Here is a 24,048-nt window from a genome sequence, read left to right as displayed (position 1 = left end):
ATATTTCCTCAACGGGGTAAAAGAGCAATGTCACTTCGCGGGGTGGAACTGAGCTCCGTATGTTTCTATTTGCGCATTTTGTCAAGTCTCGATCTGCGTTCAACACAGCCTGGCCCTGGCCCTGGCAACTTTTGGGCTGATCCACCTCTAGGCAGCATGTTTTATGGATAGCCAGGGTCCGTGGGCTTCTCCACCTTCCACCATCATATGTACTGTATCTGAAGCCAAGACGGATATTTGAAGCCTTCAACGCCATGAGGCGTTCTTGACCCATTGGCCGTAGGCTGCGCCACTTGCAGACTCTGATCTTCAATTCTTCTATTCTACCTAAGGTTGCTATATATGGGTGGTAAGCCGGATATGCATAACCCCCAGGGCAACAGGAGTGGAGAACTTGATTACTGCAGCCTGGTGTGGAGGGTCATGCTCACTTCATCATTCACCATGGTTCAGTTAGCAACTACCTCAAGCCAGCGTGGTCACTTGGAACTAGCTCAATGCTGTACAGGTGGGCGACATGTACAGCACACATTGTATGAAACATCCGCGGTTCCCGCCAAGCCACCCTACCATTACCCATGGTTATGATCAAGTCCAAGCTTTAGATAGACATTGCTTTCTGCGGACATAGTCTCCTAACAAGACCAATGAACTTCTACAGATATCATTCCCAAGGTTATGCCGCGCCATTAACAAAATAACCTTTATGCTCAAAGAAATTGATCGACAGCACTAACCTTGGCACTCTCAGTGTACATGGACTTATGAACTCTATTTTCAAGCCATAAAAAGAAGAATCAGGCCTCGTTTCTTTCATGATCCCGTCCCTTGAGACTTAGGCCCTTTCTGACATACCGATTTGAACTCACTGTTAAGCTTCAACAAGCATCACCCAATGTATTTTCATCCCATGTTCCGTCACCATCAACCCCACAATTAGTATATCTAAAATTTAGACCCCATATTCGTCTTTACATAGTCATGTTGGATTTCTTTGTCTCGCTATATATCGAAATGTAGATCGTATAATCCGGGCGTATCGCCTTGGTGGTATTTCTGTCTTCTTGTTCCCATCTATATCCTTGAATCTTTATTCTCTATTAACATCTTGGCAATCGGCGACAATGCCAGTGTTTGTACCTGCATATGATTCCATCTCAAAAGCAGAACATGAAGGTGGAACAGAGACAGAAGCCGAAGCCGAAGCTACTGATGCATTCGTCTTCAATAATCGACATACATCCGCCTTAAAGCCCATCAAACACAACACGAACCTTCAAATCATGATAATCATCAGTTTCCTCCTGATTACGATACTGCTCTCCATCGCACTCTTCACAGGAATTATGGTCCTCAACTCAACCAATGCCTCCATACACAGTAAAACACTACAAAGCTAACGACAATGCATGTTGGCTGCACCAGAGCTGTCCACATGATCACGTCGAAGACTTCGCGTATGCAAATAACGGCAAGCCTCTCACATATTTCTATGACGAGGCATTATAGCACAGGATGTAGAGCTATGAAGAAGTGGGGGATAATGCAGAGGGTGTGTTTTATTCGAGTCTCCGAGAACATCTGATGCACTGCCTTTTTCTTATAAGAATAAGACGTGGGCATGATGTACATCGACGTGGTGATCGTCTTGACGACATGCTTGCTGATATGGAGCATGTGAATCATTGCACTGATTTCCTGAAAGAGTGGCTGCAGCGATCGGATCCAGTGCTGGATCAGGTTGAGAATTTGGGGAGGGAAGTGTGCTTTTTGTCTTGGAGCTAGTTATCTTTTGGAGAGTACCGTCACTTGTTGAAAATTATCTCATGTTCTATTGAAGGCGCAGGTATAATTGAATCATGAATTTGATGAACAGAAAGGAATGTATTGGGTTGAAATATAGTAATACAAAAAAATGAATGGCGTGTCTGACTGCACTGGAATTTTAAGAATCTGCACCAGTATAGACAAGGCGTGTTTACCAAGAAATTTTACTACTTGGCGACACCAACGCACGAAAAGTTAAAAAGCCATAAATCCATGAAGACATATCAACATGAGGTATTAAAAAGCCCGAGAAAACGTCAAATAAATGAGACAGACTACCGGAAGTTGCTAAATGATTTAGCACTTGGTAATGAAGACACCAAGACTAAAAGAAAGCATGTTAGAAGTTGTTCAATGAGCATATAGAGCGGAGGAAAACTTACGGAGAGGGGTTCCAGTCATTGAACCAGTGCAGGGAAGTGGTCCCAGCCTCAGAGATCTCGTAGGCGACGGCCTGACCAGCGGGGCAAGAGAAGCTGGAGACAACGTAGGTGTTGCCTGGGGAGATGGTGATATCTCCAAGGTTCTGCGAAGTAGAGGGGACAGTGTTCCAGGTTGTGTCGCTGGTAGCGACCTCGGACAGCTGAGTGAAGTCAAGCTTGCCGTCACCACTGAAGGTGTAGTCGGTTGTCTCGAGGTCGGCCTTCTTGGGGAACATGAAGAGCAGGTTACAGGTCGAACCCTCGAAGGAAGAGGGGATATCGAAGTTGAAGATGGTCGAGACGGTAGAGCTGACAGTACCGAAGTAGCCGTTGCCGACTGCAGTATCGGGAGAAGAAGAGTTAACCGGAACAATCAGGTGAGGGTATTGGTACTGCTCATTCTGGGTAATCAAGGTGGTTGCACAGCTGCCACTGGCGGAAGAGGTCCCGCTAGCACTGGTAGAGGATGGAGCAGCGGAGCTACCGGGGGTGGAGGCAGCAACGGTGCTAGTAGCAACGAATGTGCTGGTGCTCAGAGAAACGGCAGGGGTGGAAGATGAGCCACCGGCAGGTCCAGAGGGCTGAGGACCAGATGGCTGGGGAGAGCCACTAGGGGCAGGAGTACCGCTTGATGCAGGAGCGCTGTGAGGAGTGGGTGAGCCGCTAGGAGCAGCTGATCCACCACCTGGGGCACCGGAGGTGTGAGGAGCAGGCGAGCCGCTAGGAGCGGGCGATTCACCACCTGGGGCACCGGAACTGTGAGTAGCAGGAGCACTGGGAACAGGAGCACCACCAGAGGTATGAGAAGCAGGCGCTCCACCACCACCGCCGCCTGGCTGACCGGCAGTAGGGGCCGGAGAGCCAGCAGGGCAGTTACAGTCAGTGACAGTGACCGTGCTAGTCACTGTGATAGGGGAACCTGAGAGCGGAGCACAGTTAGGTACAGAGGCGGAAGAGGCTGCACCGGAAGGAGCAGGGCCACCAGGCGAGCTGGGAGAGCCTGGGGAACCAGAGGATCCAGGGGAACTAGGCGACCCAGGTGAACTGCTGGGCCCAGCAGGGGCGCTAGAGTGAGGGACGCCAGAAGACTTAGGCGATGATGAAGCACCGGCGCCAGAGCCGGAGCCGGAGCCGGAGCAAGAGTCAGCCTTCAAGTTGACCTTCTTGCACCCAGTAACGGCGCTGCTGTTGGTGGTGTAGAAATTGAGTCCACCATTATCACCCGTCTCGCAGGCAATGAAATCGGCACTGCCATCATACTCCAGCTGACCGGAAGAGCTAATAGAGAAGCCAGTGGTAGCATTGGCACCAAGATCACATTGAAATTGTGTTTCCGGGGCTGAAGGATATGTTAGAACAGGATGGCACATACGTTATTCAATGGGTACTTACTAGTGATGACACAGCCACGGCCATCACCATCAGTGATAGCACCGGTAGAGCTGATACAGAACTGTGAAGTAGACAATTTTTTGTCACCAACACGGACCTGGCCATCACCAAGCTCGCCAACGGAACCGGAAGCACCGCCGGATGAGCTCAAGTGAAAGCAGCAGCTATCGCCGCGACTAACTAGCGCATTAGTACCGGCAGCGAAAGCTGCAATGGCAATGAAGCTCTTCATTATAGCAAGCGAAGGCAATGTAGAGAAACTTGTTGAACGAATGAACGAAGCACTCTTTTAGGAAAAGACCGATAGGTCTTGAATTTAGATGGAACTTGCTGTTTGTGGGGATTAAGAAACAAAGAAACGCAAGAAGAACCAGTATGCCGGGGGATCTGACGCATACTTATAACGGGCAGTGGAGGTCATGTTGTGGATTAACGCATAATCGAACAGAGCATGGCAGTGAGCGAAGATCCGGCGTAATCCCCCGAAATCACAACTGGGCAAGAACCAGGAAACAAAAAATAGAAACAGACTGTTGTCAGCCTCTCATGATGCATAGCCATTGACCATGGAAGGGTACTGTGGACCGGTGCCTGGTCTCTCCGACAGCAAGTAAAGAAAAGTCCGAGCCAGCCGGAAAGAGCATCCGCGTCAGTTTGTATCTAGTACAGACGTCATTCTGAACTGAGGTCCAATTCTTTATGTGGAGAAAAGAGCCATGCCTGATGCTCCACTAGAGTGGGTAACGCGATAATCATCGTTGGACGCCATGAATCGCATAGTGGACCTTCCAGAGCCTATCATAAAATCCCAGACGCTAATACTGTGTGCGCTATGGAAATTTAGGTGGCCTGGATTTTCTAAGCAGTTCGACCTACCAAGAAAACTGCAGGCAGCGTGAATTTTGAGTGGCAAATACACCTTGCTTACCACTTACATAGCCCAGCAGATACGCCTCTGGTACTCCGTAAGAAATTTGCAACTGATGAAATCTCGGGTCAGGCGGAGCAGGACAGGCAGACTTCCATGGTTTGCTGGTAATAATCTTGGGCTCTCATTGAATCCCGCATTTTCTACTTTCATGGTTAATGTTGAGCAAGAAAAGGTACTAGCAGAATATTCCGAATGCACGTATTGATCTAAAGAGCTTTATGTAAACAGAATGATTTCTTCCCCAGAAAACTACTATCCCAGCTTCAATTGGAAATAATCAAATCGTACTGCACATTTATGTACAGACATGTGCATAGTAAATGGAACGAGTGACAGTGCTCAAATTTCTCACGGATCCAGGCCTGACCCACGAGTGTCCGTACGTGGACTCGGGTGAACGAACCTAGAAAGTCCCTGCGACCCTGTTGAAGTAGTGGAGATATCGAATCTTCCTTGCTACAAACTCAGGTCTAATTTGATGATGCAAATCAATAATTGTGGATTGGACGAGAAATCTAACATAGCCTCGTAAGTGCGTGTAGCATAGTAGCGCAGCGCACTGGCACATGGATGGGTACATGCAGTGGAAAATAACAACGAAATATGCAATCATTCACCCATCCGCATTCCTGCTGGGGACCAGTGAAAAGCAGTGGCATTGGTCCGGATCGTACGTGGCCGGGACTTATTCATCATTGTACAATGTAGGAAGTGGAACCCTTCATCCCTGGTTGGCCAACAATATTGTGTGCTATTTATATTTGCCTGGTTGACCCAGAAATAACCAACGTCTGGATAGGCACACAAAAAGCCAACACGTTTTGAGACTTCCAAGTTGATATATTGACAAACAAACAATTGTAAAATCGAATACTTGTCTAATAATGGCCAAATAATCGAATAAGGCGCATTGAACATTGAAAAGTGGTGCTTGCATATCGAAATGCATTGAAAAGATGCACGGCGACGGAGACTTTCGTAAGAACTCGCTCTAGGACGCGCGTGCAAGGCTAGATCCATGTGTCAGACTGGCGGTCGTGAGGGGAAGATTATTTTTTCCCCCATTCTAAGCTTCTAGAATGTGCCCTATAGTCCAAAATGTAGACTTTTTTCCTTGAAATTTTTTTTACGAAATGTTGGAAATCGGGAAGAATAATCTTTGGGTCTGTTGGCTCCATGTGCCATTTTCTCAGGGCCATCAAGGCCCGGGGGTTGTTTCAGATTCTGTGGTCCTTCAGGAACCAGGCAACCCCCTACAATTTCATCAGTGACTTAATCGATCGGGCCGTCAACATCGGATGTTGAAAGATATATTAAAAAAGACGGGAAATTTTGGGGCACGCCACTGCAAGCTGCCATCATGCTCTCATAGACACCGAATTCCTCCAGTAAGCCGTTAGGCTAGCCGTCCCCTCATCGCGCTACTGACGCTAGGGGCCAATTTAACCGGCTGGCTGTGTCGATCGCCGTGGATGATCCGGTCGGCGTGGCCATGCGGGGCGATGCGATCGGAGCGCAATGACAATGCGAAGGCAGAATCATTACATAACAAACTGGAACAATGCGTCATAGGGAAATTTGTCATTTGAATTCGGATGTCATTCAAGATTTAGATTGCATTTTAATTATAGAGAAAGAAAGGGCGAGTCAAGTTCTGCAAACAGGGAATTCCAGTTGAAAAATGAACTTGAATCCACATTGTTGTCGAGTGTCTGCCAGAGGTCATCAAAACTTGAAAGGTTCAGATCTGATGGATCGATTTCAGTATGTTCTGCTGAGAAACTTGTAGATGTTGTCGGGCTATTGATGGGTCCAGTGTATAATTGCTGGTCGTTATTTTCAGTTCGGGGTTTTCTTTTACCTCTGGTGCTCGGTAGAGGGACCTTGTTTCGCCAAAGAGTTGCATAGAAGGATTGCAGAATCTGTTCCGCGAATGGAGACTGGCCCTTAGCCTCTTCCAGTATATCGAAGGCATTGTAAATCTCCTCTCGCCTTTCTCGGTCATCCTCCGATCGCATACTTTTGTCAAGGCAAATATCCATCAGTAACACTATTATTGCCATACAAACACAATGTATAACTCCCGAAAACTTCAATCGCTTCAATACGAAAGGAAGGTTTTGGATTGCTAGAAGTCTTTCAGTCCGGATAACCATTCGTGCTGCTTGTAAACATGCGTGCTTTGAGAATGCGTATTCAGGTTCTTCGGTCGCCCGAGATAGGTATGGTAGATGCAGCCTACATCTTTGCGTATAAAGTAAAGAGTTGATGACATAGCGTTGAATGATTATCCCTGGCGATTTGTCCGAGTCATTTTTTGAAATTTCATCCGGGTCGCAATCGAGAGAAAAAAATGCGGGCATCTCGTGCATAATTTTGCAGAGGCGTTCATCCATTTCCCGTACCTGCTGGTAGTTTGGAATCCCATGCCCAGTTTCCACGAATGGTATACTATCACTGGTCTCACGGCAAATTTCCGCTAGTCGGATTCGTTGCAAACAATATGACATAGAGGTCGGCTGGCTCATGGGTTTATCAATGGTGGGAGTTCCATCCATGAGGTCTTCGTCATTTACATTCAGCGGTAAATGAGTTGCCATGTGCCGAGGATTTATGGAATAGGTTCCTTTTTGGGGACCTGCAAACTGCGAAAATTGCCTTCATGGGAAAATTAGACCCAAGATTTCAATGTTCTGAATAATAGCAGTATTCTTACCAATCTGTCGCAGCTAGGTACCACCAAACTCTCCTGCCTATCTCCGCCTGTATTGAGTCTGGATCTGGCACGATTATATTACCATTGTGAGGGTGATCGATCCGATGAAGAGATAACCGCCGTGCTACTGAAATAGCCGAGGAGAATACATACCACGCCTGTGGCGCTATTCCAACGAGGTTAGCGATAAGAAACCCAGTGATAATCATAGCTTGAACATCTTCAAGGCAATCCATTCCCCTGCGGCGAGAGAACTCTTGAACATCAAGAGAAGCCTGTAACCATACGGAAGCTTGCTGATTTGCTTCTTCGACTGAGGAAAACAATGTTAAGTGCATATCACGTTCTGTCCAAAAGAATGTAGTGCTTGCTAAAATTGCCAGGAGCAATGAGACATGGCCCAGATTGACGTCGCCATTTTGAGAAACATGGTGATACAGCTCATCTATAACTGACAAAACAGTCGGACTATGCACAACATGGTGAATGTATGTAATGTCGGTCAGGTATTTGTTGATAATTTGCCTGGCCTCACTGTGAAAGGGCAGCCAGATGCACCGTGTAGCAACAGTTGAGTCATGGCTATTCTGAGACATAGAGGCTGCATTGCTTATTTGCCTAATCGAGCAAGTTCTGAACTCTATCCCGTAAGCCACTAGGGAGTCCTGCGAATATGATGGTCAGTAGGACTCGTCCAATCTCCGAAGTGTATCCTATCAGGATGCTCGAGATGATCATACAGTAGGAACAGAATATGTAACCTCCCCTTCCAGCCAATCCACATCGATTGCCGGTGATTTTTCAGTGTTTAATGGAGAAGAGTAACCTCTTTGCCAAGCCCGAGAAGCTTGTTTCTGTGACGCCTGTCCACTTGCACTAATTGGTGGTTCTTCCCCCTTCCCAATGACAATATCTTCCAGTCGGCGTAGACGCTCCAGGATATCATCCTTGAATGAACACTCGTCGGGTAAATTACCTTCAGGGCTAGTGGTAGAAGGAGCCCTGTGGCCATCGAGTTCACAAGAAAGACCACGACTGGTACAGTTTGCGCAAGGGAACTGGCGGCTGCATCTCAACTTCCGTGATCGACAGAACAGGCACGACACTGGCCGCGACCGCGTTGATCGGGTCAAATGTTTTTCAACTCGGACCATAGTGTGACTGAAAGGGCCACCTCGAGTTTAGAATAATCGCCGATCGAAGAGAGCATTCTGGCAGGGGAGAAAGAGAGAAAAGGAGGGAAAACACAATGGGCCAATCAATGGGCGGTGACTCCCCGCGGAACTTCCACGGAACTTCCGTCGCTTCCTAGTATGTACTGATTCACACAGCAAAATATCGGTAGTATAAAGGTCGGAGAGAATCCTATTAATTGAGGATATCTCGGATTATAAGTCTTGTCTTCCCTTATTCAACTTCAACCGTCTTACTCTCATTTCGCCTTATCATCATTCCTTTGGTAACGTTCAACACTAGACTCAGAATGGATGCCATCAATGCTCAAATTCGAACATTGGCCCAATCGACTGACGATGCCGGTCGATTGGACATAGAGATAGCTCTTCGAAAGATTCGAAAGGAAATTCAAAGCCCGCAAGATACTCTGATGGAACTGGGAAACTCGGTGAGGCTTCAAATCCCTTCGATTTACTCCTGTTCTAACATGTGTAGAATCTACTGATCGCAATGATTCGTCTCGGGGTCGACCTTGGAGTATTTCGCGAACTAGCCAAAGTAAATGATGCACTGACCGTGAGTCAACTAACAGATACTTCGCATGCATCATTCACATTCATGGGCAAGTTACTTCTTTCATCCACTTGAAAACCCAAACGGTTACTAATTTGACAAATTCTTTTTTAGAAAGAATCCTTCGCTATTATGCGTCTACGGGTGTCATTGCCGAAGTTTCTTTCAATAGATATCGGGCCAACATTTGTACCCATGTCCTTGCTGACCCCCGAGGCGAAGGGATGGCACATCATGGGTAAGTACTTATCTCACTCAAGTGCTGCCCCTGTCGCTGGGACTTCCAACATATCCCAAATATCTCTTACTTATATATTGATCGCCGTGATAGGTTTGACATATTCGGTCCTATCGTCCAGTCCATGCCTGATTTCTTTATGGACAAGAAGTACCAAGAACCTGCAAGTAATGTGGATACTCCATTCCAGAAAGCCTTCAACACAAACCTCAGTTGCTTTGATTGGCTTGTTCAGCATCCTAAGCATTTTGCCTCTCTTCAAAAAGTTATGACTTCATTAGAAGGTGCCGAATGGACCAATGGCTTTGAACTCATTGATACTGAGGCTAAAAGTGTCAGATTGAGCACCCCGCAGTCGTCGGAAAGACCCTTTCTCGTCGATGTCGGCGGTGGTCATGGTCATCAGTGCGTTCAGTTGGGTAAAAAATACCCTCATCTACTTGGAAGGCTTGTGCTTCAAGATCTTCCCGAAGCCATTGACAGACTACCTCCAATTGAAGGTGTCAAGGCGGAAGCGCACGACTTTTTCCAGAAACAATCAATTGTCGGCAAGTGACCCTTCTTATTTTTATGCTAATAAGACATGTCGGTTTAACATGTTAATTATAGATGCAAAATTTTACTATCTGCGAAGAATCATGCATGATTGGCCTGATAAAGAAGCCCGGGCTATTCTCAGCAATATCAGTAGCGTTATGTCTTCTGACGCTCGCATCTTGATTGACGAAGTCGTCTTGCCAGATACTGGTGCTCACTGGCAGGCTACGATGGCCGACTTGTCAATGATGTTTGCGTTTGGTGGAAAGGAGCGTACCACTCAACAGTGGAATTCTCTAGTGAAGCTTGTCGGTCTGCGGGTTGAACAAATCCATACTTATGTCGCTTCAACCTATACGTCTATTCTTGTCCTAGCTCGCGAATAAATACTGGTTCGAAATCTCGTAAGCCCTCGGAGATATAAATCTCTGTCCGTGATTGGCCATTGATTTTTAAAATGCCCAGCTGCTTTCTTGATTATCTCCAAATATACTATGACATGGCTCCGTTTTCATTTGACCCATATCAGCTATACATATTACATATACATCATTGGATGGCTCGAACTGCGTCGTAGTAGAGGCATTCCTTCAAGTTGTTTATTCAGCCAACTTTATACTGTATAAACTCCAGGGCACGCCCTGTCCGCTTTCCCTTTGGAGGGAATAATGAATTCATGAGCTCTCTCGCAGGCTCCTCTGACATGCGATATACAAAAAAGAATCCCTCCAGGACAGGCAATGCTTGACTGAGATCACGAATGTGCAGCCTGTCGGCACATTCCTTCAGTTTGGTGAAGAACCAATCATAGAGTTCAAAGCCTACTGACACGAGGCATGCATGGAAGAGTGACCAGAAAAGAAGATCTGGTGCTTCCATCAATAGATAATTGAAAGAATTTTCGATCTTTTGTCGGAAGGTTCGGCCAACATTAGCAAAACATGGCTTTCCACGCCATTCCCAGATCCTGGCAAGTGTATATGCTTGCAATGAAATGGAAAGTACTTCCAGTAATGGATCAACCATCACTTTATATGGAAGCATGTATAGTCTATGGATTAGATAGAGTAGGCAGTCGTTTTCAACGGGCATTTGTCGTCTTTCCTTTTGTATCATCTGCTCGTAGCAGGGAATGAGAAGTTGGAAGCCCTTGAGTATTGACACTAGCTCCTCAGGAAGATCTGGTGACCATGAAGAGTTGAAAAACCGTTTCCCTAACTTCGACTGTGACGGGGGACGATTATCGGCAGCAATACAAATAGAATTGGTCTTTATCCACTTTTCCCACTTTTTAGAAATTTTGAAAATTGGAGGAGTATCAAGCACCAGCCCCTTCATCGCATCGACACTAAAAGAAAAAAAAAATCAGTATGCTGATCCCGTAGCTCTTTTTGATGCAACTTACCAGTATACGGCAGAAAGTGTTCGAAGTTCCAAATTTTCAAGCCCACCCAATGCATTAATAATGCATTGCAATCCCAAGATATGAGCTTTGACACCTTCGATGTTCGCCTGGGTACTCTAATAATACGGTTAAAAAAATAAAAATTTCAATGTCATATATCTGGGCAAAAGAAATGCACCTACTTCTATGCAGGCAAGATGACAAATGGTTAAAATCGTTTTCTCTGAGATTGACCGCGACGAGTCGAGCATGAGAGTCTGTAAAGACTTCAAAACATGTGAGCGCAATTTTAGGGCATCTTGCATTGTGCTCTCAATCAGATATGGCGAAGCATCCCTGCTCTTTAAGCTCGCGGCATGGTTGGCAGCACTCAAAAATAAAAGAGTTTCAATCAGAGCTGGCTGGTCCATTCCTTCTTTATAGAAGTACAAGGACATAGTTTCTGAGCTTAGAGGAAAGGTTGCGTGAGAAGCATATGTCCGATCTAGATAAACACCTCCCTTAGTCATATTTTCACGAGAATGACCCAAGAGGTAACTTTGGGGAAAACATAGACGCAAATTCGAATGCAGGTACTTACAATGGTGACAATAGAAGGAGATACTATGAATGGTATTGGTGGGTAAATAAGGAACTGCCTCAAATAAGCCCGCTTGTATAGTTTGGCCCATGAATGGCTTAGATCGATCATCTTCATTGGTTTGCGACCGTTGATGACCCCTGAAATTGAGACTCGAAACCCCTGATTTGGTGGATATCTGAAGAGACTGAGAACTAGGGAAGGGTATAACAGATGCTTTCAACGCCTTAAGTTGCTTTTCCTTCTTGATGCGACTGGATCGACTTTTGACCCAGGCATGTTTAGTTGCGGAAGAGGTGTAATTGGGATCTTTGTCATCTTGCTCGTTCACAAACAAGAATTTGGTCCCTCTCTGGGGAACTCGGTTTCCAGAGCCTGAGAAATGCTTCTTCTTCTGGCGGTAAGGCACCCCAGACTGCTCGAACCGATTATCGACCGCCATTTCTCGGTCGCACAATGAGTAGTGGAGAAGTTCCCCTCAGGGGAAGACGTTCCATTTCCCCCCCATCTCACCCTCACATGACCTGTGCTAGTTCTTTGTTGGCCAAATTCTACTCCATAACGTCTAGTGTACTAGTCTAATTCTATTTTTGATTCTCATTTTCATAATTCGTACATTACTCCGCATCGCATAATTAAAGTAAGTTTGCCTTCCATAATAGACTAAACTGGCTGTCACTGCTGCTTGAGTGATCAGCTTCGCATATACAGAAGCTTAGAATCAACTACATCGATAGATCCAGCCTGTACAATGACAAAAAATAAAATAAAAATAAAAATAAACACCAAGCTTCTACCAGCATCATGCTTGGAGGGAATGAGCCTCAGGCTGTAGTTTTTCCAAGGTTAAATCCCATGGCAAATGGGGCTACTTTGTATACAAAAATAACTCGAGATCGAGGTGCGAAGCGGGAGATGTAAATCATTACGATATGCAGACTAGTAAGGTCAAACCCCCCCTTGATCTGTTTAACCTCAAGGTGGGGGCCACTTCGAGCCTCCAGCCCGTGCATTCAGTACCTACGGACCGAACTGCATTCGGTGAGACATCCTCAACTCATTTTCCAGTAGAAAACAGTATGTCGTTCGAGAAAGAGAAGGTTTTAGTGGTGGGCAATAGACGAAAGTCACGCCGTTCCTCCCAGAAACGAGTTCGCACAGGCTGCGTCACCTGCAAGTATGGAATATCATCCAAGTTGACCGAACAAAGACTCACATCTAAGCAGAATCCGCAAAGTTAAATGTGATGAGGCTCGTCCACATTGCAAGAGATGTCTGTCTACTGGCCGAAAGTGTGATGGATATATGGATTCTCAGCCAAATGTCAAACATGTAATGTCAAAGAGCTCGAAGCCTGAGAGAGGCCTCAGCCAGTTTCGACTATCGATTATACCAGGCCTCGACGCCGACGCGCTACGCGGCCTTAATATTGCTTTATCTGCAACAACTGCAGAGGGGTTGTGGCCGTCAACTCAAAAATTCTGGTTTTCTCATGGCGCCCCAGCAGCAATTCAACAACCTGCCTCCAGGCACTGCATAATTGCTCTTGGTGCATGTTTTGAACAGCGCATGTGTATGAAGGAAGGTATTCCATACAATGCTGCTATTGTTTACCGTCATTATAGCTATGCTGTAAATGCTATTCAAGATATCATTAACCAAACATCGTTGAGTCAACACGATCTGGATTGCATTCTCACGGCTTGCATTTGCATTGCGGCTCTTGATTTTGTTCGTGGCAACTTTCTTTCGACACTACAGCACATAATACATGGCATCACGATAATCAACGCATATTGTCCTTATTCTCAGTTAGCCAGCCACTTTCGATTCATGAGCCTTGCTGCACTTGCCTCTCCGGCTCGAAGGATAATTCCCCTCCTTACCAACATGGGTTGTCCCTACGCTATATGCAACGGCAGATGTTTCCCGGGCAGATGCCCTTTCGAACATACTTCGTTTATCACAGTCAATCGAGCTCAAGATTCGTTGCAATTTGTCGAATACTATATATTCAGACTGGCTCGCCTCGTGGACGGCCATAGAGCCGCCTCCCCAGAATCGTCCGACTGGCCGCAATATATTCTCGAGGAGCAGAGCAACGGTTATGCATACCTAAGAAACTGGCATGCATTATTTGCAAATCTAAAAGCCAACCCAGGACCCGATCCTGATCAGAAGTCCGCCATTCTCATTCTTGAAATACGCTCACTGGTCGCTAAGATAGTGCTGGGCACCATACTTGACGATAGGCCCGCACAATATGATTTGCATATTCCTGATTTTGAGCGGGTTATCAAACTCGGAGAACAATCGATTGCTTTGGGTCGATTCGCGACGTTTGTGGTGGACTCTAAATTATCACCCCACATAGAGATCATCCAAAAATGTCGCTACCTGCCGCTTCGTCTCAAAGGATTATCGATGATGCATAATGAGCATGATAGCTCACATTTCTTATTAAGTGCTGAAATGGCCCCCCTGAGGGTTCGGGCATTAATTGAGGCCGATTACGGTCATACTGTTGAAGAGTTGGAAACAATGGAAAATCCTCCTTTATTCCCGATTGGCGAAGAGATGGAACCAGGTCAAGAACCGTTGTTCCCAACTATTGAAGGACTGGAAACAGAAGCTCCTCCCATGTCCCCCTTCCAGCCCGAGACTTAGCCAGCAATCTCAATCAATGGCCGTCGGATTTGAATCGCGATCACCCCTTCGGAGTCTGAAAATTTTGACGACATTGTTCTTTCGTTTATAGCAATTATGTAAAAAGAATCTCGAATGGCGTTGGTACTAAAATATAGAAAGAGCCTCCTCCTCAAGGACAATACCCAGAAGCATTAGATATATACACGTGGACTGATGGGATGGACCTGAAAATATCATATATGAGACTTTATATTTAACAAATTCCTTGAGTAGTAGGATAATGCACAGAATCCAGATGCAGTAGGTAGCTTCAAACAACTATTGTACACGATAATATAATATCAATCACAGCTTTCCACCAGTGAGCTGTTCGCCAAGCTTTTTAATTCGGCCCTGGCTAACGTCCCAACGGTGAGTCTCGCTCTTTCGAGACTCGTTGACGATATGCTGCACAGTTGGAGGAATGCCCAAGTTCCAAATGTTCTCACCCTGTTGGTGGTCGTTGCGCCAGGCCTCGTTCTCGCCATCGGGGAATGCACGTTCGATCTCAGCATTAAGTTGCTCTTCATTAATGATGAAGTTTCGGGCACCCATGTAAAGGGAATGCAAATCCTCCTTTCGCTCTGCGGTTTTCTGCGCCTTGTTCGCCTCCACGCGCATTTTAGAAAGGGCCAAACGCTCTTCCCGATTGGGGTCAGCCAAGGCATGTTTCTGAGACTGCATCGCCTGTACAACAGATGATCGTGTCAGGCGCTCATCCTCTGGCTCTGGTTGTCTGAGGATACGCTCTCGTTGGGCCTGTCTTTTGACACTTCGGTTGGTCATGACTTCATCTGCCATTGTCTTGCGCCGGTATAGCTCAGTGAGACCTTGTCGGAAGTTTTGTCTCCGCAACTCCGCCATCTTTAGCTTGAAAGCCTGCTTCTCGGGATCACCGCTTTTAGGGTTGACTTTGCGTTCGGTAGAAGGGAGAGGTGTTGCGGAGTCAAGGTAGTCCTTGCCCGGCTTGTCTGTTCGGCGGTTCGGGAAGAGCTCACGCGGAACGGGGAGGGTACCCTTGACTCTAGGTTTCGCCCGATTGGTCGGCTGGAGGACTTTGGGAACATCCACGAAATGAGGAGACTCAGGGCCGACTCGAAGATTCGGTGTAGTCGCAAAACCGCGGACCTGCACTCTGGCAGCCCGACTACTGCGAAGGGCAGACATTTTGCACCAATCGACTCCCTTTATCCGCTCAAAAAGGCAATCGGGTAGAACCGGTGGTGGTAAAAAGAATGTGATATATTAAAAGATGATAAAATCGGCCCAAAAGACCGCAACAATGGATCGAATGGATAGGAGGGAATCGCGGGAGAGCAAAGTCGGGAGAAACAGAAGCGATTTTCCCCGTGGTCCGTGCGCGATGGATTTCTTGGCGGCAAAAAAAAAATAGTTCAATTTGTTCTTTCCGCCTTTTTTTTCTTCTTCTCTTCGCGCTCTGCCATCTCTTTGGTCTACCTTCGAAAATTTTTCCGAAGGGCAACCCAACTTTTTATTTTCATTCTTCTATATTAAAGGTCATCCATTCACTATGGGTACCGGTAAGAAGGAAGCCGCTCGTAAAGAGCGGCTGGGAAAGGGTGGTGATGGCATGGACAACGTGAAGACCAAAGGTGAAAACTTCTACCGGTATGTGTTTTCTTGCGAACTCGATCAAACTAAACCGAAATACAATGATCTAATACAATATTCAGTGATGCCAAGAAGATCAAGACCTTGAACATGTTCAAGGATGGCAAGGCTAGACGTAATGCCCACGGAGAGATCACTGTTGCTGCCTCCTACCAGTCTCGCGATGCCCCTACTGGTCGTATCGAACCTAACCGTAAATGGTTTGGTAACACTCGAGTTATTTCACAGGAGGCGCTCACCTCTTTCCGCGAAGCAGTTGCTGAGCAGACTAAGGACCCATACCAGGTGTTACTTAAGACGAACAAGCTTCCCATGAGTTTGATTCGGGATAATAGTGATACGGTGAACGGCATCAAGCAGCATCAAGCTAAGATGGCGATTGAGAACAACCCCTTCGGCGACACCTTTGGACCTAAGGCTCAAAGAAAGCGTGTTAAGCTGGGCGTCACATCTCTAGATGACCTGGCCGGTGAGACTGCCAAGCTTCATGATTCATACCTCGAGAAGCAGGATCAAGACACACACGATGACGGCACACCCAATGTCTCTGGTGATGTCAACCCAAACATCGAAGATCCTATCCTTACAACAGCCCGCGAGTCAGTTTTCTCCAAGGGTCAAAGTAAGCGTATCTGGAACGAGCTGTATAAGGTCATCGATTCTTCCGATGTGGTTATCCATGTTTTGGATTCTCGTGATCCTGACGGCACACGTTGCCGAAGTGTCGAGAAGTACATTCGTGAAGAAGCTCCTCACAAGCATTTGATTTTTGTACTCAACAAGACCGATCTTGTGCCAACCGGCGTGGCTGTAAGTTCTACATCTATTCTCACATATCTGCCCTTCGCTTCCTTTTGAGTTTTCTTGTTTTTGTTCTATTTATCTTTCTTGCCTTTTGTGTTTGTTTTTTATTGCTGCGTTCCGTTCCATCGCTAAGTCAAGGCTTCTCCTGCGACCACCATATCGTATTCTCTCAATGGGAGTCTGTCTGTTACAGCTTTGGTAGATTAACACTGGCCCGCACCGAATTTCTTTCTGAAGCTAGGTTGACAGTTCTTCGTTTTGAAGGACTGTCGTAAGGGACAGCTGTGTCTTGTTTTTGAGTTGAGTTCTGCTTCTGCCTTTTCTGGTGGCTTCGTAGCAGAACTCTTAGTAACATCCCACACATTCCTTGTTTATCTCATCGATATTTTCTCTGGTGATCAGTTGCTAACTTAGCACCTTCACTAGGCCGCTTGGGTTCGCCATCTGTCAAAGGATTACCCTACCCTCGCTTTTCACGCCAACATCAACAACTCTTTTGGCAAGGGATCTTTGATTCAGCTGCTCCGTCAATTCTCGTCGCTGCATTCTGACCGCAAGCAAATCTCCGTTGGTTTTATTGGTTACCCTAACACTGGTAAATCCTCAATTATCAACACCCTTCGAAAGAAGAAGGTCTGCACTGTGGCTCCTATTCCTGGTGAGACCAAGGTTTGGCAATACATCACTCTCATGAAGAGAATTTATCTCATCGATTGTCCTGGTGTCGTTCCACCTAACCAGAACGACACTGAGACTGATATTCTTCTTCGTGGTGTTTGCCGTGTTGAAAATGTCGACAACCCGGAGCAGTACATTCCAGCCGTCATGCAACGGGTCCAGCCCCGTCACCTGGAGCGTACCTATGGTATCAAGGATCCTGTCGATGCCATTGACTTCTTAAGTCGACTTGCTCGCAAGGGTGGTCGCCTCCTCCGGGGCGGTGAGCCTGACTTGGATGGTGTCGCCAAGATGGTCATCAACGACTTCCTTCGTGGAAAGACCCCTTGGTTCACCCCACCTCCCAAGCCAGTGGGCAAAGAAGGTGACGACAACCAGAAAATTGAGGGCCGTGAAGGTCGCCTTGGTGAGATGGGTCGCAAGCGTAAGCTTGATCAGACCATCCCCGAGGAGGCCGCTGACGATGGCGAGTCATCGGATTCTAAGCCTGATGAGGAGTTTGAAGGACTTTCCGAGAATGAAGATGATGATAATGACTCTATCGCGAACCTGGAAGTCAGCGATGTCGAGAGTGGTGAGGAAGATTGAATTTCGTCTGTGCACACTCAACTTCCAACCTCTAACTATTTCGCACTTAGCGATGGCTTGCGCAGCTCTTGAAAGAGTAGAGCAATGCGCCCACCTACCCGCGCCTCTGCAGTTCAATACAGGGTCGACTCGGTAAGAGTCAGATGCCAATTGTCAAAGAGAGGGGGACTTCACCTTCTCAAACAACGGCATTCCAGAGACATCGCTGGCCTCTTGGTGTGTCGTCTCATCCCATGAACGCTCATGAAATGTACATGTACGGTACAACAGTCCTACGCAAGTCTCATCTCGCAGCTGAGATGACTGGCACTTTAGATACCCCAATTCTTGTATGAATTGAACCAAAATTATTTCTTCCATCCAAGCCATATTTCTCTGTTTAGCTTCGTTTTTCAAGCTCAATTCTTAATACGCATTTCTTAGATGGTTTTCTATATAGGCAGATAACCTCATTGCTTGACCACCTGGGCAGCATTGATACTAGTTAGGCATTGTAATCTGGTTCCACCCTGGGCAGTGATCCCTCAAGGGCTTCACCATGGTTCTCGTTGTCTGGGGCCTCACCGCCTGCGGGCACGATTCTCCACTCTCCACCTTCGTCATCTCACCCAAGTACAAAGACTCATGGTCTTTCAGTTTCTTTTCGAAATGTCTTTGAAGCCATGCCGGACGAAATGTCTATGATCCCGTACAGTGCGGGTAGTCTTGATGTGGTGCTGTCAGTATTAGTGGCCGAATGTTGCTTCTTTAACTAACAAGAAGATAGCCGACATAACGACTCGGTGGTTGTCTATGATCATGACTCCCAACAGCTAGTTCTCCGCAGCACAGCTGACACCCATGTGAACGATGTCGAGCTTACAAACTGCCCACTCTGTCACCATCCCATGAGAGACAGCAGCAGGGGCCGTCATAATAGCAACAATGCCGATACCGATGACGAATTCATCAACCCAAATTACTTTCGCATGCTCGATAATAGCCTCCCGAGCTCCGCAAGCTCCTCGACCCCCCCTTCCCCGCGCCGTCGTCTCGTTCAACCTGCTCTTCCAGATAGAGCAATCGGTCTAGGTCCTACGAGTGCCCCGTCGGGCACTCCTCATCCTTCTCATCACCAAACCACATCTCAAGGGATCTCCTCTGCAGCGTTCAGTCAGGACTATTTTAAGAAGTTTTTTGTGGAAGAAAAAGTATTAGGAAAGGGCGGAAAGGGCGTTGTCTTGCTCGTTAAACATGTTTTGGATGGTGTTTCTCTTGGTCAATATGCATGCAAGCGTGTGCCCGTCGGCGACGACCACGAATGGCTAGAGAAAGTATTGGGCGAAGTCCAATTATTACAGCATCTGTCCAATCAGAACTTGGTCTCCTATCGTCACGTCTGGTTGGAAAATGCTAAGATCAATGTATTCGGGCCCAGCGTGCCATGTGCCTTCATTCTGCAACAGTATTGCAATGCCGGTGATCTGCACAACTATCTTTGCGGTTCTGTCCAAACATCAACTACCGCGCAGCAGCTAAAGGCACGTCTTCGGCGAAAATCAAAAGGAGAACCCGATGTAGACCCGATTGGACCTCGCACGCTGCAGCTGGATGAAATTTACTCTTTCTTTCGAGATATAACATCCGGACTGCGTCATTTACACACCAATGGGTACATACACCGTGATTTGAAACCACAGAATTGTCTTCTACACGAAACAGCAGACGGAATTCGGGTTCTAGTAAGCGACTTCGGTGAAGTGCAAGGCCAAGATGCGATGCGGAAGTCAACAGGCGCAACGGGGACATTATCATATTGTGCCCCCGAAGTTCTTCGGCGTGAATATCCAGATGGTCCATTCGGTAATTTCACATTCAAGTCCGACATTTTCTCATTGGGGATGATTCTCTATTTTCTCTGCTTTGCGGAACTTCCATATGCAAGTGCCGATGTTATCAATGAAGAAAAAGAAGATTTGGACCAACTTCGTGACGAGATTACCAGCTGGACTGGTTTCGATCAAGTTCGAAGGAAGCGACCCGACCTCCCAGAGAAGCTCTATACTTTCTTAGAAAGATTACTTGCAGTGGATCCCAGTCGAAGACCCACGGCAGACGATGTTTTAAGTGGTATTCAAGCAGGCGCAAATACCAACGAATTCCGCTTTAAACGGACCAGCTCTGCCACTTCTGACATGCCCATTGGAGCGAGAGTTCGGTCCGTTGATAGCCCTCAACCATCTGCGGATAGAAGAGCCCTCTCCCCAGCCAAGAAAATGCCTCGCAGTCCTGTTCCATTCAGGCGTGACTCAATGTTTGATTCCAGTGGACCGGGGGACAGCTCGAATTCTGGATCGGACGTTATAGACACCCGACCATCTTTAAGCCCTGATCGAGATATCGTTGTGCGTCCCAAGTATTCTGCCTCGCCACCTATATCTCCTACAAGACACAGCCATGACGAAACCATTCATAATCATGAATCCCCGCCAATCCCTCGCCAACAACTTCTTCCTCCGCCTCCAAGCCGCTTCCCATCTTTGGATTTCCTGGTGGCTTCCACCTCTTCGCCTGGTTTACAGTTCGGCCTTTTCCTTCTCAAAATTGTGTCCGTTATCCATCCATGTTCGCCTCTCTCGGCTAAGCCATGGATTCTGTATCCCCTTCTCCTCCTCGCCGCGGTGTCACTCGGTATCAATGACCTTCGCGTACAGGGCCTCATCGCCATTACCCATATGCTTGTTGTCGGGGCAGCTCTGCGCCTGGGTGTGCTTTGTGTCTGGCGTGACACCTCGTTCGACATATAACACATAACTGGTTCTCAGCTATCTCGATATATACTGATGCCCGTTCATGATTACGCCTAGCATGATACCTTTTATAATCGCCCGATTCAAACAGTATTTGTTTACTTCATATGCCCCACCAGGATAAAATAATATAATCTTGTCAATGCATCATGAAATAAAACAATGAAAGCCTACATAGGCCTTGTACATACATCACTGAACACTGAACGCCATATTTACCCTGGACCAGCCACGGGACGATGCGTTTAAAAATGGTATCTCAAAGAATCAAATACAGCCCTGATTACTCCGAACTTCCCTAATATCTGCATCGCTTATTATTACCTTTCCATACGACGAGCCGTAGTTTCCAATTGCGCATTAAAAGCACGAATTTGGTTTAGCAAGCCACCCTGCGCGCCTGGTGCTCGACAGCTCACATCGTCAGCCACAGTACGTAGCATAAACTCTAAATCAGCAGACGAAGGCTCTGTTGTGGGTGATGCCCTGTTTTGGTTGCGATCTAGTGCCAAATCCAAGCTGTGGAGAGAGTTATTGATGGTGGTACGGGACTGTAGAGTTGTTAATAAGTGATCCGATGTACTAGATTCAGGTCCAAAAGAAAACTTACTATTTTGGCAGCCTCTTCTTCCATATGCTTGCCACGTACTGCGTCCATCTGTAAGGTAAGAGACTCTCTTTCTTGTCGCACCTTGTACAAACGACCCCGCAAGTCCATCATCTCACGCTTCGACTTTTTAAGCTGAACGCCAAGCACGAAGTTGCTATCAAGCATCTCACTCAAGTCCAACAGACGACTGTCAAGTTCAGAACCGAAGGCCTCAACAGCCTTTCGTTTGCGTGTCCATTCAGCCCGTCTTTGAGTATTTGTTTCGTTGGAAATTCCATTCTGGAGCGCCGTGAGCGTCTTCTCCAGAGTTTCGCGACAAATTTGACCAAGGACATCGGCAGGATTGACACCGCCACGGTTTGGCAGCTTGTCCATGTCTTGAGTGGAGTTTTGCTGTGCTGACTCTTCATCTTCGTCACCGGAGTCAACAGAAGCGTGTATTGCACCCAGGGCCGAGGAATTGACCAAACGGTGCACTGTAACGGGCACAGTTTCGCCACGAGGTTCTCTTGTCTTTCGGCGTCCTTCTTGGGCTGTCTCGGTTTCTGGTTGTTCCTCCCTAGTAGCAGATTCGGCCTCAGTTGACTTTTGACTCTTCTTCCCGCGTTTCCCAGCGCGTGCCTTTGATGGACCGGGTTCTGCTTGCGTCTCTGTTTCTTGAGGTTGTTGAGACCCGGAGTGAGGTGCTTCCTCGGCATTCGATGGTTCTTCTGTACTTGCAGCTGGAAAAACTGGCTCGGTTGCCCGCTTGCCCTTCTTATTAGCCTTGCCACGGCGGGGTTTCGATGGTTCTGGCACTGTCTCAGGGTCGGGCTCAGGGCCGGCCTCAGCTTCTGGCTGCTCTTTTCGAACAGCTGATTTGGGCTCAGCTGCTTTCTTGCCCTTATTGCCAGCTTTTCCGCCCCGAGATTTTGAAGGACCCGCTTCTGGCTCCTGGTTTGGCTTTCCGGGCTCAAGTTCAGGCGCAGGTGCAGGCCTTGCTTTTGTCTTTCCATTGGTTGATTTTCCAGATATTGATTGTTCACCCGCTGGACGTTTCCCGCGTGATTTCTTGCTTTGAACGTTGGTGACCTTAGGCTCTGCTTCCACATCCGGTATAGTCTCCTTTGTGGCCTCTGGCGGCGCGGTGTCGCCGTTGGGTGAATGACCTTTGCGCCCTCGGGTCTTCTTAGTCGCTTGAGAGTGCTTTTGAGACGAGGCTTCAGTCTCTGTTGCATTCCGAGTACCAGGTTCGAGTTCTGTGCCTCTCTCGTTGTCCTCAGGAGCACCACTTGTTTCCGGCTCATCGGGATTAGGAGCAGAAGCACTCGGAGTCGGTCGAGTCTGGGAAACTCTGGCTTTTGGCTCACGTCCCCCCTTAGAGACTCGGTTCGGATGTTGAGTTTGCTCTTTTGATTTCTTCTCTTTACCTTGCTGAGGTGAAGAGCGGTCACTGCGTGGTGGTGATGAGCCCTTCTGCTGGCGCTTTTTTGTGCTGGCAGATTTGACGGATTCAACTATAGCTTGCGTCTCGGGTATTGGCGCTTGGGGTGATCGGGATTTTCGAGGCGCTTCCGTATTTGTTTGCAGAGTACTATCAGCCCTCGAAGTCTGTATTTCAATTGGTAGTTGTTGTTCGATAATTTCGGTCTGTGCACCTGTGTCAGGACTATTGTTCGCATTATTAACGTCGAAAGATATGTCTGCATCTTGTGAAGCTGATGCTTCTTCGGGTGCAGTGGCGCCATTCTGAGCTGTGCTCGAGTTGTCGCCTTCAGATATTCGAGGTTTTTGACGCGAAGGAGTTTCAGAGTTCTCATCTGAGGGGTCTTTGACGGGGTCAATACAACGAACAGTAATATGGGAACTTGGGAAACACCAGTGTGTCACGTACTGATTTTTCTCCTCTTGTTGCTCCGCGGTTCTTCAGGCATATCGTCCAATGGTATATCATATGTTGAGGCGCGTTGAGCAACATTATTGCGCGCATTGCCCGGTGTATTTGCGGATTGGCTTCTCGTTTGCGACTCGGGCTGCGATGTCTTCGGCGGCAAAGTTGTCGCAGTACTGACTGTCTGTGTTTGCGGCAGTTTCGCGGGTTCAGGGAATATTGAAGGTGTAGAATCTGATGGGCCAGCCTCTGCGCCTCCAAATGAGAAGCCGAAATCGACTTGTTGGATTTTGCGCGTTCTGCATTGCTAATCAGCTTCATGCTCCTATGTTATGATTTCGCGGGGTAGAGGCGCGTACCCAGCTCCGCGCTGTCGCATTTGCAACCGCTCCTCTCGCGCTGTTCGATATTAGCTATCATATTTGCGATTCATCTGAATTATTATAAACACACTGGAAGACATTGTGGAGGAACGGCGTCGAATTAGACGCGTTGTGTAGATGTTGGAGGAGCAAAGCCGCCCGCGGCGGTCGGAACTCCAAGTCTAATCGCGCCGATCCATTTTTATCCCGATTTCTCCGCAACGCTGCAG

The 24,048-nt window shown here is 47.3% G+C and overlaps 10 protein-coding genes across 10 annotated transcripts; 4 read left to right on the top strand and 6 right to left on the bottom strand.

The window, feature by feature from the left end:
• Window positions 1–2,124: 2,124 nt before the first annotated feature.
• On the bottom strand, window positions 2,125–3,873 carry N7478_003462 (putative GPI anchored cell wall protein; the record flags this gene model as incomplete). The annotated part of the gene is made up of 3 exons (XM_056919676.1): window positions 2,125–2,152; window positions 2,211–3,588; window positions 3,642–3,873. The coding sequence occupies 3 exons, from the start codon at window positions 3,871–3,873 to the stop codon at window positions 2,125–2,127; spliced, it is 1,638 nt and encodes a 545-aa protein (XP_056782834.1).
• A 465-nt stretch (window positions 3,874–4,338) lies between these two features.
• On the bottom strand, window positions 4,339–4,722 carry N7478_003461 (uncharacterized protein; the record flags this gene model as incomplete). The annotated part of the gene is made up of 2 exons (XM_056919675.1): window positions 4,339–4,471; window positions 4,577–4,722. The coding sequence occupies 2 exons, from the start codon at window positions 4,720–4,722 to the stop codon at window positions 4,339–4,341; spliced, it is 279 nt and encodes a 92-aa protein (XP_056782833.1).
• Window positions 4,723–6,197: 1,475 nt separating this feature from the next.
• N7478_003460 (uncharacterized protein) lies at window positions 6,198–8,442 on the bottom strand (the record flags this gene model as incomplete). The annotated part of the gene is made up of 3 exons (XM_056919674.1): window positions 6,198–7,230; window positions 7,289–7,953; window positions 8,029–8,442. The coding sequence occupies 3 exons, from the start codon at window positions 8,440–8,442 to the stop codon at window positions 6,198–6,200; spliced, it is 2,112 nt and encodes a 703-aa protein (XP_056782832.1).
• A 329-nt stretch (window positions 8,443–8,771) lies between these two features.
• On the top strand, window positions 8,772–10,198 carry N7478_003459 (o-methyltransferase domain-containing protein; the record flags this gene model as incomplete). The annotated part of the gene is made up of 5 exons (XM_056919673.1): window positions 8,772–8,912; window positions 8,960–9,086; window positions 9,152–9,275; window positions 9,369–9,823; window positions 9,885–10,198. The coding sequence occupies 5 exons, from the start codon at window positions 8,772–8,774 to the stop codon at window positions 10,196–10,198; spliced, it is 1,161 nt and encodes a 386-aa protein (XP_056782831.1).
• Window positions 10,199–10,415: 217 nt separating this feature from the next.
• Window positions 10,416–12,239, bottom strand: N7478_003458 (uncharacterized protein; the record flags this gene model as incomplete). Its single annotated transcript, XM_056919672.1, has 4 exons — window positions 10,416–11,160; window positions 11,218–11,324; window positions 11,400–11,701; window positions 11,798–12,239. 4 exons carry the CDS (start codon window positions 12,237–12,239, stop codon window positions 10,416–10,418), a joined length of 1,596 nt encoding a protein of 531 aa, XP_056782830.1.
• Window positions 12,240–13,132: 893 nt separating this feature from the next.
• Window positions 13,133–14,464, top strand: N7478_003457 (uncharacterized protein; the record flags this gene model as incomplete). The annotated part of the gene is made up of 1 exon (XM_056919671.1): window positions 13,133–14,464. One exon carries the CDS (start codon window positions 13,133–13,135, stop codon window positions 14,462–14,464), a length of 1,332 nt encoding a protein of 443 aa, XP_056782829.1.
• A 327-nt stretch (window positions 14,465–14,791) lies between these two features.
• Window positions 14,792–15,652, bottom strand: N7478_003456 (uncharacterized protein; the record flags this gene model as incomplete). The annotated part of the gene is made up of 1 exon (XM_056919670.1): window positions 14,792–15,652. One exon carries the CDS (start codon window positions 15,650–15,652, stop codon window positions 14,792–14,794), a length of 861 nt encoding a protein of 286 aa, XP_056782828.1.
• Window positions 15,653–16,016: 364 nt separating this feature from the next.
• N7478_003455 (putative GTPase NOG2) lies at window positions 16,017–18,187 on the top strand (the record flags this gene model as incomplete). Its single annotated transcript, XM_056919669.1, has 3 exons — window positions 16,017–16,114; window positions 16,180–16,927; window positions 17,348–18,187. 3 exons carry the CDS (start codon window positions 16,017–16,019, stop codon window positions 18,185–18,187), a joined length of 1,686 nt encoding a protein of 561 aa, XP_056782827.1.
• A 662-nt stretch (window positions 18,188–18,849) lies between these two features.
• N7478_003454 (protein kinase IKS1) lies at window positions 18,850–20,973 on the top strand (the record flags this gene model as incomplete). Its single annotated transcript, XM_056919668.1, has 2 exons — window positions 18,850–18,905; window positions 18,954–20,973. The coding sequence occupies 2 exons, from the start codon at window positions 18,850–18,852 to the stop codon at window positions 20,971–20,973; spliced, it is 2,076 nt and encodes a 691-aa protein (XP_056782826.1).
• A 323-nt stretch (window positions 20,974–21,296) lies between these two features.
• On the bottom strand, window positions 21,297–23,919 carry N7478_003453 (uncharacterized protein; the record flags this gene model as incomplete). Its single annotated transcript, XM_056919667.1, has 5 exons — window positions 21,297–21,527; window positions 21,587–23,394; window positions 23,460–23,755; window positions 23,816–23,855; window positions 23,910–23,919. The coding sequence occupies 5 exons, from the start codon at window positions 23,917–23,919 to the stop codon at window positions 21,297–21,299; spliced, it is 2,385 nt and encodes a 794-aa protein (XP_056782825.1).
• Between the last annotated feature and the right edge of the window lie 129 nt (window positions 23,920–24,048).

Source organism: Penicillium angulare (genome assembly GCF_028827245.1).
Source record: "Penicillium angulare strain IBT 27051 chromosome Unknown utg000003l_segment0_segment0, whole genome shotgun sequence".
Taxonomy (NCBI): Eukaryota; Fungi; Ascomycota; class Eurotiomycetes; order Eurotiales; family Aspergillaceae; genus Penicillium; species Penicillium angulare.
The sequence above is the reverse complement of the archived record's forward strand: the minus strand, read 5'-3'. Positions and strand labels throughout refer to the sequence as shown.